Raw genomic sequence first — 14,143 nt, forward strand, 5'->3', positions numbered from 1 at the left:
TTAAAAACAATATAACAGATGAAACCAGGAGCTGGTTCTTCGAAAAGGTCAACAAAATTGGGGGTGGGGGAGGAGTTAAGATGGTAGAGCAGTATGGAAACTCTGAGCTTGTCTCATCCCTGAAATGCAGCTAGTCAGCACAAAACCATTTGAACACCTAGGATATTGACCTGAGGACTAACACAACAATCTGCATAACTTGAGCCACAGAACTTGGCAGGTACACGGTACAGAGAGGTAAATTGTGGGAGAGAAAAGCTGTGGAGTGTAGGGAGCCATTTTTGTGGAGAGAGGGCAGAGAGAGAAAGAGAATTGGGGAGAGTGCAGCACAACAGTGTCATGCAGGAAAAGCACTCTCCCCAAAAGTAGCTGGAGAGAGAGAAAGAGTGAAAACACTGACAGGGGACTGAACAAGAAATCTGTGCCCCAAAACCTTTGATGGGGAGAAAAGAGAGGGTTTCAATACTACCTGGATTCTATAAACAGTGGAGCACAGAGTCTGAAGGTTGGGAGCTCAGTGCCTGGTGGTGCTCTGGTGAGGAAGTAGGGTGAATCCCCAGGAGCAGGCAGTGTGGTCTGCGGGGGTCCATGTGCCACACGGGGAGGAGTGGTTCCCCTGCTTGGAGTGAATTTGGTAGAGAGGATACAGCCACCCTGTGGGCAAAGGTCCCAGCAGACAACAGAAAGCAGCCACATTTGCTGGTATTGGAAGAAAGATGCCAGAGTGTGGTGAAACCTGGCACTGGCTGTGTGTTGTGATTTACCATACTCTCTGAAACTCTGCCGCTGTGTGATCACATGAACGTTTTCTGGGGCAAGCCAGCATCCAGCCATTGCTCAGTGAGACCCTCCCTCAAAGAGCTGGCTCATGTCCAAGCCACAGGGGTCTCTGAAGTGTGGGGTTTTGAAACACTTCCCCATCTGAGATAAAACTCTGGAGGGAGGTGTCACCTGGCTGGTGACAGCTTGGACACAGATAGGGTAGAGGTGCGGAATGGATGGAGGCCTGAGACAAAGGAGGGGTGCTTGATCTTGGGTCAGTGAGAATGTCAAGTTCCTGTACCAGAGACTTTGGGGTTGGCTGAAGCCATTTCTACTTCTGCGCATGCACATGCCTACTGCACTGATCCACCCCAGTAAGCTAAGCAGCGCCACCTAGTGGAGAACAGAGCCATTACACTAAGTACCACTCCACTGTGCCCTCCAAGCACATGCCCCACAAGACCAGCACAAGTCACTCCACCTGCTTAGTGTATGGACTATAGAGGGCTTCATATCAGTTCTAGAGGAAACTAGATACAACTTCATTTGGGTTTCATTCTGTTTCCTGGTTCAGTTATTTGTTCGTTTTCTTTGCTTCTGTTTTTGCTTAAATTGTTTTTTTTTTCTTTATTTTCTTTCTCTTTCTTGGATTCAGAAAGAACATGTTATTTTTTATTTATTTTATTTTATATTTTATTTAAAAAAATTTTTATTCTATTTTCTTTATTTCATTTTATTCTATATATTTTTTAATTTTTAAAAATTTTCTTAACTTTTTTTCTTACCTTTCCCTTTTTTCTCTATTCTATCAAGCTTCTTTCAACAAGCAGATGGAAACACACCTAGGGTCTAGCTACCTTTATTTGATTTATTTGTTTTGTTTTTTAGCTTTAATTTTTTATTTTATTAATTCTTCTGCCCTCCAGAATGACAAGAAGAAGGAATTCACCCCAATAGAAAGAATAGGAAGAAATGATGGCAAAAAATTTAATGAACACAGATATAAGTAAGATGTCTAAACTAGAATTTAAAACCACAATTATAAGAATACTAGCTAGGGTTGAAAAAAGAATAGAATATACCATATAATCCCTTTCTACAGAAATAAAATAACTAAAATCAAGGGAGGCCAAAATTAAAAATGGAATAACCAAGACCAGTCTTGAATAGATGTCGTGTAAGCAAGGATGGATGAGGCAGAGCAGTGAATCAGTGATATAGAAGATAAAATTATGGAGAATAATGAGACAGAAAAAAAGAGGGAAAAAAAGGCAAAAGATTACAATACAAAACTTAGAGAACTCAGTACTTATTAAAAAGGAACAACACCCATGGGGTGCCTGGGTGGCTCAGTCAGTTAAGCGTCTGACTTCAGCTCAGGTCATGATCTCACGGCTCGTTAGTTTGAGCCCCGCATCCGAGCCTGGAGCCTGCTTCGGATTCTGTGTCCCTGTCTCACTCTGCCCCTCCCCTATTCATGCTCTCTCATTCTCTCTCTGTCAAGAATAAACATTAAAAAAAAATTTTTTTTAAGGAATAACATCAGAATCATAGGAGCCCCAGAACATGAAGAGAGAGAGAAAAAGTGGCAGAAGGCTTATGTGAGCAAATTATAGCAGAAAACTTTCCTAATCTGGGGGAGGACACAGACATCAAAATCCAAGAAGCACAGAAAATGCTCATTAGATTCAACAAAAACTGACCATCACCAAGGTGTATCATTGTCAATTCACAAAATACACAGGCAATGAAAGAATATGAAAGCAGCAAGGAGAAAAAAGTCCTTAACCTACAAGGGAAGACAGATCTTGTTCACAACAGATCTGTCCACAGAAATTTGGCAGGCCAGAAAGGAATGTCAGGATATATTCAACATGCTGAATCAGAAAAATATGCAGCCAAGAATTCTTTACCCAGCAAGATTGTCATTCAAAATAGAAGGAGAGATAAAGAGTTTCCTAGACAAGCAAAAACTAAAGGAGTGGTGACCACTAAACCAGCCCTGCAAGAAATTTTAAAGGGGAGACTTTGAGTGGAGAAAAGACAAAACAAAACAAAAGAGACCAAAAGCAACAAAGACTAGAAAGGACTGAGAACATCACCAGAAACAGCAACTCTACGGGTAACACAATTTCACTATATTCATATCTTTCAGTACTCACTCTAAATGCAATCAATCAAAAGACATATGATATTAGAAGGGATAAGAAAATAAGACTCATCTATATGCTGCTTACAAGAGACTCACTTTAGGGATGCCTGGGTGGCTCACTCGGTTAAGCATCTGACTTTGGCTGAGGTCATGATCTCATGGTTCATGAGTTTGTGCTCCACATCAGGCTCTGTGCTGACACCTCAGAGCCTGGAACCTGCTTTGGATTCTGTGTCTCCCTCTCCCTCTGCCCTCCTTTGCTCATGCTCTGTCTCTCCCTCTTTCAAAAATAAATAAAAAAAAATTTAAAGAGACTCATTTTACACCTAAAGACACCTATAGATTCAAAGTAAGGGGATAGAGAACCATCTTTCATTCTAATGGACATCAAAAGAAAGCCAGAGTTGCCATACTTATATCAGACAAACTAGATTTTAAAATAAAGACTAACATGAAATGAAGAAGGGCATTATATCATAATTAAGGGGTCTATCCACCAAGAAGATCTAACAACTGTAAATACTTATGCCCCCAACTTGAGGTCCCCAAATATATAAATCAATTAATCACAAACATGAAGAAATTCTTCAATAATAATAATATCATAATAGTAGGGGATTTCAACACCCCACTTACAGCAATGTACAGATCATCTAAACACAAAATCAACAAGGAAACAATGGCTTTGAATGACACACTGGACCAAATGGACTTAACAGATATATTCAGAACATTTCATCCTAAAGCAGCAGAATACACAGTCTTCCTGAGTGCACATGGAACATTCTCCATCATAAACCACATACTGGATCACAAATCAGCCCTCAACAAGTACAAAAAGATTAAGATCATACCATTCATATTTTCCAAACACAACACTATGAAACTTGAAATCAACCACAAGAAAAAATTTGGATAGACCATGAATACCTGGAGATTATAGAACATCCTACTAAAGAATGAATGGGTTAACAAGAAATTAAAGAGGAAATTAAAAAGTACATGGAAGCCAATGAAAATTAAGACAGGACAGCCCAAAACCTCTGGGATGCAGCAAAGGCGGTCATAAGAGGGTGGTGTATAGCAATCTAGGCCTTCTTAAAGAAGGCCTACACAACCTAAAATTACACCTAAAAGAAGTGGGGAAAGAACAGAAAATAAAGCCCAAAACCAGCAGAAGAAGGGAAATAATAAAGATCAGAGCAGAAATCAATCATATAAAACAAAACAAAACAGTAGAACAGATCAATGAAACCAGGAGCTGGTTCTTTGAAAGAATTAACAAAATTGATAATTCCCTAGCCAGATTAATCAAAAAGAAAAAGGAAAGAACCCAAATAAATAAAATCACAAATAAAAGAGGATAGATCACAACAAACACCACAGAAATACAAACAATAAAAAGAGAATATTATGCGCAATTATAGACCAACAAATTGGGAAATCTAGAAGAAATGGACATATTGCTAGAAACATATAAACTACCAAAACTGAAACAGGAAGAAATAGACCATTTGAACAGACTCATAACCAGTAAAGAAATCGAATCAGTAATCAAAAATCTCCCAACAAACAAAAGTCGAGGGCCAGATGGCTTTCCATGGGAATTCTACCAAACATTTAAAGAAGAGTCAACACCTAATTCTTTTGAAACTGTTCCAAAAAGTAGAAATGGAAGGAAAACTTCCAAATTCATTCTATGAGGCCAGCAATACCTTGATTCCAAAACCAAACAAAGACCCCACTACAAAGGAGAATTACAGACCAATTTCCCTGATGAACATGGATGCAAAAATTCTCAACAAGATACTACAAACCAGATCCAGCAATACATTAAAAGAATTATTCACCATAATCAACTGGGATTTTATTCCTGGGATGCAGGGCTGGTTCAATATCTGTAAATCAATGTGATACGTCACATTAATAAAAAAAAGAAAAGGATAAGAATCACATGATCCTCTCAATAGATGAAGGAAAAGCATTTAAACAAAATACAGCATCCTTTCTTGAAAAAAACCCTCAAGAAAGTAGGGATAGAAGGATCATACCTCAAGATCATAAAGGCCATATATGAAAGACCCGTCACTAATACCATCCTCAATGGAGAAAACCTGAGAGCTTTCCCCCTAAGGTCAGGAACATGACAAGGATGTCCACTCTCACCACTACTATTCAACATAGTGTTGGAAGTCCTAGCCTCAGCAATCAGACAATGCAAAGAAATAAAAGGCATCCATATCAGCAAGGAGGAAGTCAAACTTTTACTCTTTACAGATGACATGATACTGTATGTGGAAAACCCAAAATACTCCACCAAAAAACTGCAAAAACTGATCCATGAATTCAGCAAATCACAGGATATAAATCAACATACAGAAATCAGTTGCATTTATATACACCAATAATGAAACAGCAGAAAGAGAAATCAAGGACTTGATCCAGTTACAATTGCACCAAAAACCATTAGATACCTGGGAATAACCCTAACAAAAGAGGTAAAAGGTCTATACACTGAAAACTATAAAAAGCTTAGGAAAGAAATTGAAGAAGACACAAAGAAATGGAACAACATTCCATGCTCATGGACTGGAAAAACAATATTGTTAAAATATTGATACCACCTAAGCTATCTACATGCAATTCAATGCAATCCCTATCAAAATAACACTAGCATTCCTCACAGAGCTAGAGCAAACAATCTTAAATTTGTATGGAGCCAGAAAAGACCCAGAATAGCCAAAGCAATCCTGAAAAAGAAAACCAAAGCTGGAGGCATCACAATTCAGACTTTAAGCTGTATTACAAAGCTGTAATCATCAATACAGTATGGTACTGGCACAAAATCAGACACATAATCAATGGAACAGAATAGAGAATCCAGAAATGGACCACAAATATATGGCCAACTAATCTTTGACAAAGTGGGAAAGAATATCCAATGGAAAAAAAGACAGCCTCTTTAGCAAATGATGTTGGGAAAACTGGACAGCCACATGCAGAATGAACCCAGACCACTTTCTTACACCATACACAAAAATAACTCCAAATGGATGAAAGACCTAAATGTAAGACAGGAAACCATCAAATCCTTGAGGAGAAAACAGGAAGCAATCTCTTTGATCTCAGCCACAGCAACTTCTTACTCAACATGTCTCCAGAGGCAAGGGAAATAAAAGCAAAAATGAACCATTGGGACCTCATCAAGATAAAAAGCTTCTGCACAGCAAAGGAAACAATCAGCAAAACTAAAGGCAACCGACGGAATGAGAGGATATTTGCAAATGACATATCAGATAAAGGGTTAGCAATCCAAAATCTATAAAGAACTTATCAAACTCAACACCCAAAAAAACAACTCAGTTAAGAAATAGGACGGGGGCGCCTGGGTGGCGCAGTCGGTTAAGCGTCCGACTTCAGCCAGGTCACGATCTCGCGGTCTGGGAGTTCGAGCCCCGCGTCAGGCTCTGGGCTGATGGCTCAGAGCCTGGAGCCTGTTTCCGATTCTGTGTCTCCCTCTCTCTCTGCCCCTCCCCCGTTCATGCTCTGTCTCTCTCTGTCCCAAAAATAAATAAAAAACGTTGAAAAAAAAATTAAAAAAAATAAAAAATAAAAAAAAAAAAGAAATAGGTGGAAGACATGAATAGACACTTTTCCAAAGAAGATATCCAGATGGCTAACAGACACATGAAAAGATGCTCAACATCACTCATCATCGGGGAAATACAAATCAGAACCACAATGAGATACCACCTCACACCTGTCAGAATGACTGAAATTAACAACTCGGAACAACAAATGTTGGTGAGGATGCAGAAAAAGCGGAACCCTTTTTCACTGCTGGTGGGTATGCAAACTGGTGCAGCCACTCTGGAAAACAGTATGGAGGTTCCTCAAAAGTTGAAAATAGAACTAGCCTATGACCTATAGACCTATAGACCTATGACCTATAGAACTAGCCTATAACCCATCAATTACACTACTAGGTATTTACCCAAAGGATACAAGAATGCTGATTCAAAGGAGCACATGCACCCCAATGTTTATAGCAGCACTATCAACAATAGCCAAAGTATGGAGAGAGCCCAAATGTCCAGTGAATGATGAGTGGATAAAGAAGATATGGTATATAATATATATATATATAATATATATATATATATATATATAATGAAATATTTCTCAGTGATCAAAAATAATTAAATCTTGCCATTTGCAACAACATGGGTGGAATTGGAGGGTAAAATGCTAAGCAAAATAAGTCAGTCAGAGAGAGACAAATATCATATAATTTCACTCATATGTGTTATTTAAAAAACAAAATAGATGAACCTAGGGGAAAAGAAGCAAAACTAATATAATAACACAGAGAGAGAGAAACCATAAGAGACTCTCAAATACAGAGAACAAACTGAGTTGCTGGAGGCATATTGGGTGCGCGGGTGGGCTAAATGGGTGATGGGCATTAAGAGGGCCACTTGTTGGGGTAAGCATTAGGTGTTATATAAAGTGATGAATAACTAAATTCTATTCCTGAAATCAAAAAAATGTTTTTAATTTTAAAAATAACAATAAAATAGATAAACCCACAGAGATTTTCATAATAAAAAAAGAAGATGTCAACAAAATTGATACTCCTCTCATTTTAAAAAGAGAGGACACAAATAAACAAAATTACTAATGAAAGAGGAGAAATAACAACCAACACCACAGAAATACAAACAATTCTTGGGGGCGCCTGGGTGGCGCAGTCGGTTAGGCGTCCGACTTCAGCCAGGTCACGATCTCGCGGTCCGTGAGTTCGAGCCCCACATCGGGCTCTGTGCTGATGGCTCAGAGCCTGGAGCCTGCTTCCGATTCTGTGTCTCCCTCTCTCTCTGCCCCTCCCCCGTTCATTGCTCTGTCTCTCTCTGTCCCAAAATAAATAAACGTTGAAAAAAAAAATTAAAAAAAAAAAAAAGAAATACAAACAATTCTAACAGAATATTATGAAAACCTATTTGTCAACAATTAGACAACTGGAAGAAATGGATAAATTCCTAGAAACATAAAACTTACCAAAACCAAAGCAGGAAGAAATGGAAAAATTGAACAGACCAATCACCAGTAATGAAATTGAATCAGTAATCAAAAAACTCTCCCAAACCAAAAGTCCAGAACTAAATGGCATCACAGGTTAATTCTACCAAACGTTTAAAAAGGAGTTAAGAATATCCAATGAGAACAAGACTGTCTTTTCAACAAATGGTGTTGGGAAAACTAGACAGCAACATGCAAAAGAATGAAACTGGACCACTTTCTTACACCACGCACAAAAATAAATTCAAAATGGATTAAAACCCTAAATGTGAGACCTAGAAACCATAAAAATCCTAGAAGAGAACACAGGCCATAACTTCTTTGACATCAACTGTAGCATCTTCTTTCTAGATATGTCTCCTGAGGCACGGGAAACAACAACAAAAAATACACTAAAAAAGCTTCTACACAACAAAAGAAACAATCAACAAAACTAAAAGGCAACCTATGGAATGGGAGAAGATCTTTGCAAGTGACATATCCAATAAAGAGTTAATATCCAAAATACATAAAAAAACTTATAAAACTCAACACCTAAAAAATAAATAATACAATTAAAAATGGGCAGAAGAGGTGACCAGACATTTCTCCAAAGAAGATATCTAGATGGCCAACAGACACAAGAAAAGATGCTCACCATCACTCATCATCACGGAAATGCAAATTAAAACTACAATGAGATATCACCTCACACCTGTCACAAAGGCTAAAATTAACAACACCAGAAACAACAGGATATGGAAACAATGAGGATATGGAGAAAAGGGAACCTGTGTGCACTGTTGGTGGGAATGCAAACTGGTGCAGCCACTGTAGAAAACAGTATAGAGGTTCCTCAAAAAGTGAAAGATAGAACTACCCTACAACCCACAAATTACACTACTGAGTATTTACCCAAAGAATACAGAAACCCTAATTCAAAGGGATACATGCACCCCAATGTCTATTGCGGTATTATTTGCAATAGCCAAATTATGGAAGCAGCCCAAGCATCCATCAATTGATGAATGGATAAAGAAGATGTGTATTATATAGAATGAAATATTCTTCAGCCATAAAAAAGAACGAAATCTTGCCATTTGCAATGATGTTGATAGAGCTAGAGAGTATAGTGCTAAGCAAATAAGTCAGTGGGAGAAGGACATATTCCATATGATCTCACTCATATGTGGAATTTAAGAGAAAAATAAGCAAAGAAAAAAGAGAGAGAGAGAGAGACAAACCAACAAACAGACTCTTAACTATAGAGAACAAATTAATAGTTACCAGAGGGGAGGTAGATACACTTATAAATAATAAAATAAAAATAAAATAAAATAAAATAATCACTCTATAATGTAGGAATTAGGCACACTTTTCTAATGTAATAAAATATATCTTTTTCGGATCCAAATGGAGTAGAGTTATGACATTAATATATAGTTTTAAAAAACTGTTCATGGTGAGGTAGTGACATAAAAATCATCCTTACCAAAGTCATACACAAGACAAGGATGCCCATATCATCACAATTATTTAACATTGTATTGAAAATAATAGCCAACATAACAAGCTAAGAGGAAGATATTAAATGTATACAAGTATAAAAATTGGAAAAGAAGGAAAACTCCTATTATTTGCAGATAATATGGTTGCCTCACTAGAAAACCCAAATAATCAACTAAAATTATTCTATAAACAGTTACACTCAGTAAGGTAGTAGTGTATAAAAATATACAGAATTTAATAGATATAAATAGAAACTACATATAAATAGAAAATGTAATAAAATAAAAATTCCCATTTACAATGGGAATAAAAAATAATAAAATAACTAGTAATAAATTTAACAAGAGATGTAAGCCTAAATGAAAAAAACCAAAACTTTAAGACAACAATGATAGATACAAAATAAGATGAGCAAATGAAAAGACATGTGTTTTCAGAAACACATCATTATTAAAGACATTGATTTCCCCTAAGTTAATAAATAAATTTAAACATTTCAATAAACATTCCTATAAGGTTGTTTTTCTGTTCTTTTTTTTTTTTCAAGTAGGTGAATCAACCCTAAAGTTCATATTGAAAAGTAAAAACACTAGAGGGGCGCCTGGGTGGCTCAGTCGGTTGGGTGTCTGACTTTGGCTCAGGTCATGATCTCACAGCTCGTGGGTTCAAGCCCCGTATCAGGCTCTGTGCTGACAGCTCGGAGCCTGGAGCCGGCTTCGGGTTCTGTGTCTCCCTCTCTCTCTGCCCCTTCCCCGCTCAAGCTCTGTCTCTGTCTCTCTCAAAAATAAACATTAAAAAAATGTTTTTAAAAGTAAAAACACTAGAATAAAGAAGAATAAATAATAAGGACCAGCACAGTCAGATTTATTGAAATACAGATCTTCCTTGACTTATGATAAGGTTTTGTCACATAAACCCATCATAAGTTGAAAATATCCTAAGTTGAAAATGTGTTTAATACACCTAAACTACCCACCATCACAGCTTAGCCTAAGCCCACCTTAAATGTGCTCAGAACACTTACATTAGTCTACACTTGGGCAAAATCATCTAACACAAAGCCTATCTCATAAAGTGTTGAATATCTTGGGGCACCTGGGTGACTCAGTCAGTTGGGTGTCTAACTCTTGTTTTTGGCTCAGGTCATGATCTGCAGTTTGTGAGTTCGAGCCCCACACTGTCAGTGCAGAGCCTACTTAGGATTCTCTTTCTCTCTCTGTCTCTTTCTCTGCCCCTCCCCTGCTCATGCTCTCTCTCTCTCTCAAAATAAATAAACTTTAAAAACATATTCATTATCTCATATAATTGAATACTGTACTGAAAGCGAGTAACAGAATGGTTGTATGGGTACAGAATGGTTATAAGTGTATGTATGTAATGCATGTAATGTAATGTATGTAAGTGTATGATATGTGTGTATGTAACGTATGTTAAGTCTATGATATATATGTATGTAATGTATGTAAGTGTATGATACCATGAAGGGTATCAGGGTTACATGGCTGACTGGGAGTAGTGGCTCAGTGCTATTGCCCAGCATCATGAGAGAGCATCATACTGCATATTGCTAGTCCAGGAAAAGATCAAAATTCAAAATTCAAAGTACAGTTTCTACTGAACACATACCACTTACGCACCATTGTAAAGTCAAAAAATCCTAAGTGTAAATTGGGGGCTGTCTGTATACTTAAAAGTCTCAATGACTTTTAAGTGTGGTGTGGTGTGGTGCATGAACAGAGAGATAGTCAGAGGGATAGGATAGAAAAACCCAGAAATACACTCCAAAATATACAGGAATTTAGTAATAAAATTTCATCTCAAAACAGTGGGGCAAAATACACTATTCGACTGTTGTTGGGATCACTATGTAACCATTTGGAAAAGCAAAAAGTTGGATTCATATCTACATCTTATATTAGGATAAATTCCATATGGATCAATACTTAAAATGGAAACTAAAATATTAAAACTCCAGAAGAAAACATGGGAGGATTCTTTTAATATCTTGAAATGTAACAATGACTCTAAGTCATAAAATGAAAGTAAATAAATTCAACCACATAGTAATAATGTCTTCCGCATGACAAAAGATAAATAAAAACAGAAGAAAATATTTGTAACTCAGATGCTCTTATATAAAGGAAGAAAATTTAGAATCCAAATTTGCATTTGCTTCTGTATGTATAAAGAAACTGGAAAAAAATCCACTGAAAATTAAGAACACTAGTTATTTATGGCAGAGGTGGAGTATTGGGTACAAGGAGGATAAGAATGGATGAGAAACTTTTCACTGTATAACTATTAATACATTTTGAATTTAAACCAGGTGAATATGCTGCCTATCTGAAAAGTTAAATTTTTAAGAAGTCCCTGCTCTCATGTAACTTACTTTCCAGTGCAGGGAGACAGATGGTAAACAAATAAATATACACTTTGGATCATAGTAAGATAACTAAATCCGCAAATTCAAGGAATTTATTTAATATGCTTCATTAATCTTCATAGTGCCTCATAAATAGTGAAGCACATACTAGCAGCTCAATAAATACTTTTTGAATATTTAAGTCCTATTTGTATGATTATGTTATTATTCTACTTCCTTTCAACGAAAGGACCTAGATCATCAACTGAAAATATAACAAATTATGGGGAGCCTGGGTGGCTCAGTTAAGCAACTGACTTCAGCTCAGGTTATGAACTCATGGTTTGTAAGTTCAAACCCCACATTGGGCTTTCTGCTGTCAGCGCCTTTCTCTGCGCTTTCTCTGTCCCCTTCTCTCTCTCTCTGCCCCTCCCTTCTCATGCTTGCTCTGTCTCTCTCTCAAAAAAAAAAAATTACATATATCAAACTGTACCTGTTGCCAATAGTATTGGGAACATGTATCTTCAGTTCTTCCGTGACATCCCTCATCACCCTCTGATAACCAGACATTCCTGAGTCTTTGATATAATAAGGATTGTTTCTCATTAAATATTCCCCCAAATGATTAATTGGATCAAACTTGGTTGTAATATCAACTTCTGCCCAAAGTTTCTTCTTTTCCACTTGCATTAACATTTTTTCCACTCCAGGAACTAAGGTGGGTAGAAGTTTGTCAAGCAAATATGCACGAGTTTTAAGTGTCATGTTTTCAGTATTAAACCACTCTTTGGCCAAATTATTCCTAGGGAATTTTTTTTCAGCCTTTTTTTCTAGTTCTTTCTTCAGATTATCCTTATTTATTATTTTCTGCTGCATTGCCTGGGCTCTTGCCTCCATTCTTTCGTAAAAATTTTTCTTCCAGGGCTGTTCTAGCTTTGAATTCAGTACATCTGGATCTAAGTTGAAAATCACTTTGGCAGGTTTTCTAACCACAAAATTCTTTGAGACATTAGTGTCAGAGTCCTTTATTAAATCAGTTGAGGCTTTTGTTTGCTCTTCCAAGTGTATTTCTGAGGAGGAAAAAAAAGTGAAATGTAAGAAATACTAGAAGTAGATTTTAATCTATGTTACTTTAGAATATTATTTTTAAAAAGTTTTTTTTACATCTATTTACATGGTGTATTCAAACACAACTGAACATAACAGAAAATCAGGTAACTGTGACTTTAAGCATAAGGACATTAATTGTTGACTTAATCAGATGTCATTCAGCAGCTCACTGTTTTTCATTAAGTACATAGCCTGCTTCAATTGTTCTTTATTAATTTTTTGTGCTTGTACCTGAGGCTCACGAGATAGCTATTGTAGCTCCCAGCATCCTTTTAAAGGAAGAGATTTGAGAACAAAGGGGATTTTTCCTCTTATGGTTCTGTTTTATTATATAAGAATAGAATACCTCAGACTTGCTACTCTAAGATTTTCCTTTACATTTCATTGGCCTTATTAAGTTGCATGTCTACCCCTAGACCAGCAACTGGTAAAGGGAAAGAGAATTACTATGAATAATTTTGACTAATCATAAGTTATTCCTTCATGTTAGGGGTTAGAACAAGTTCTCTGGGGGCACTTGGGTGGTTCAGTTGGTTAAGCGCCTGACTCTTGGTTTCAGCTTACCGTGTGCGTGAATTTGGGCTCTGCACTGTGCAGAGCCTGCTTGGGATTCTCTCTCTCTCTGTCTCTCTCTCTCTCTCTCTCTCTCTCTTCTCTCTCTTTCAAAATAAATTAATTAATTTAAAAAAAGAACAAGTTCTATGGTATCAAGTGATTTCCACCTGCTACAGAATTGAGGTTTAGTTGTCAGGCAAAAAGGTGAGTAAATTTCTGCCGAGTAGGCAGTGAAGAGAGTCTACTCTCTCTTGAAGAGAGGCTTGTTATTTCCAGCCTCTTCCAGATTTTCATTTTAAAAATGCAATATGGGTGCCTGGGTGCTTCAGTCGCTTAAGCGTCTGACTTTGGCCCACGTCATGATCCCGCACTTCAAGGATTCAGGCCCAGCGTCAGGCTCTATGCTGACAACTTGGAGCCTGGAGCCTGCTTCAGATTCTGTGTTTCCCTCTCTCTCTGCCCCTCCCCTGCTTGCACTCTGTCTCTCTGTCTCCCAAAACTAAATAAATATTTAAAAAAAATTTTAATGCAATATGGAGTGGGCACCTGGGTGGCTTAGTGGTTAAGTGTCCAACTTTGGCTCAGGTCATCATCTCACGGTTCATGAGTTTGAGCCCTGCATCCGTCTCTGCACT

At 37.3% G+C, this 14,143-nt stretch overlaps 1 protein-coding gene across 1 annotated transcript in view; it reads right to left on the bottom strand.

Annotated features, from left to right (window-relative positions):
* Positions 1–14,143, bottom strand: part of EFCAB5 (EF-hand calcium binding domain 5) — a 200,993-nt gene that overhangs the window by 135,698 nt on the left and 51,152 nt on the right. The window contains exon 7 of the mRNA XM_030295821.2: positions 12,337–12,913. Coding sequence (XP_030151681.1) covers positions 12,337–12,913 — 577 coding nt within the window. The remainder of the gene's footprint in view (positions 1–12,336; positions 12,914–14,143) is intronic.

Source organism: Lynx canadensis, chromosome E1, assembly GCF_007474595.2.
Source record: "Lynx canadensis isolate LIC74 chromosome E1, mLynCan4.pri.v2, whole genome shotgun sequence".
Taxonomy (NCBI): Eukaryota; Metazoa; Chordata; class Mammalia; order Carnivora; family Felidae; genus Lynx; species Lynx canadensis.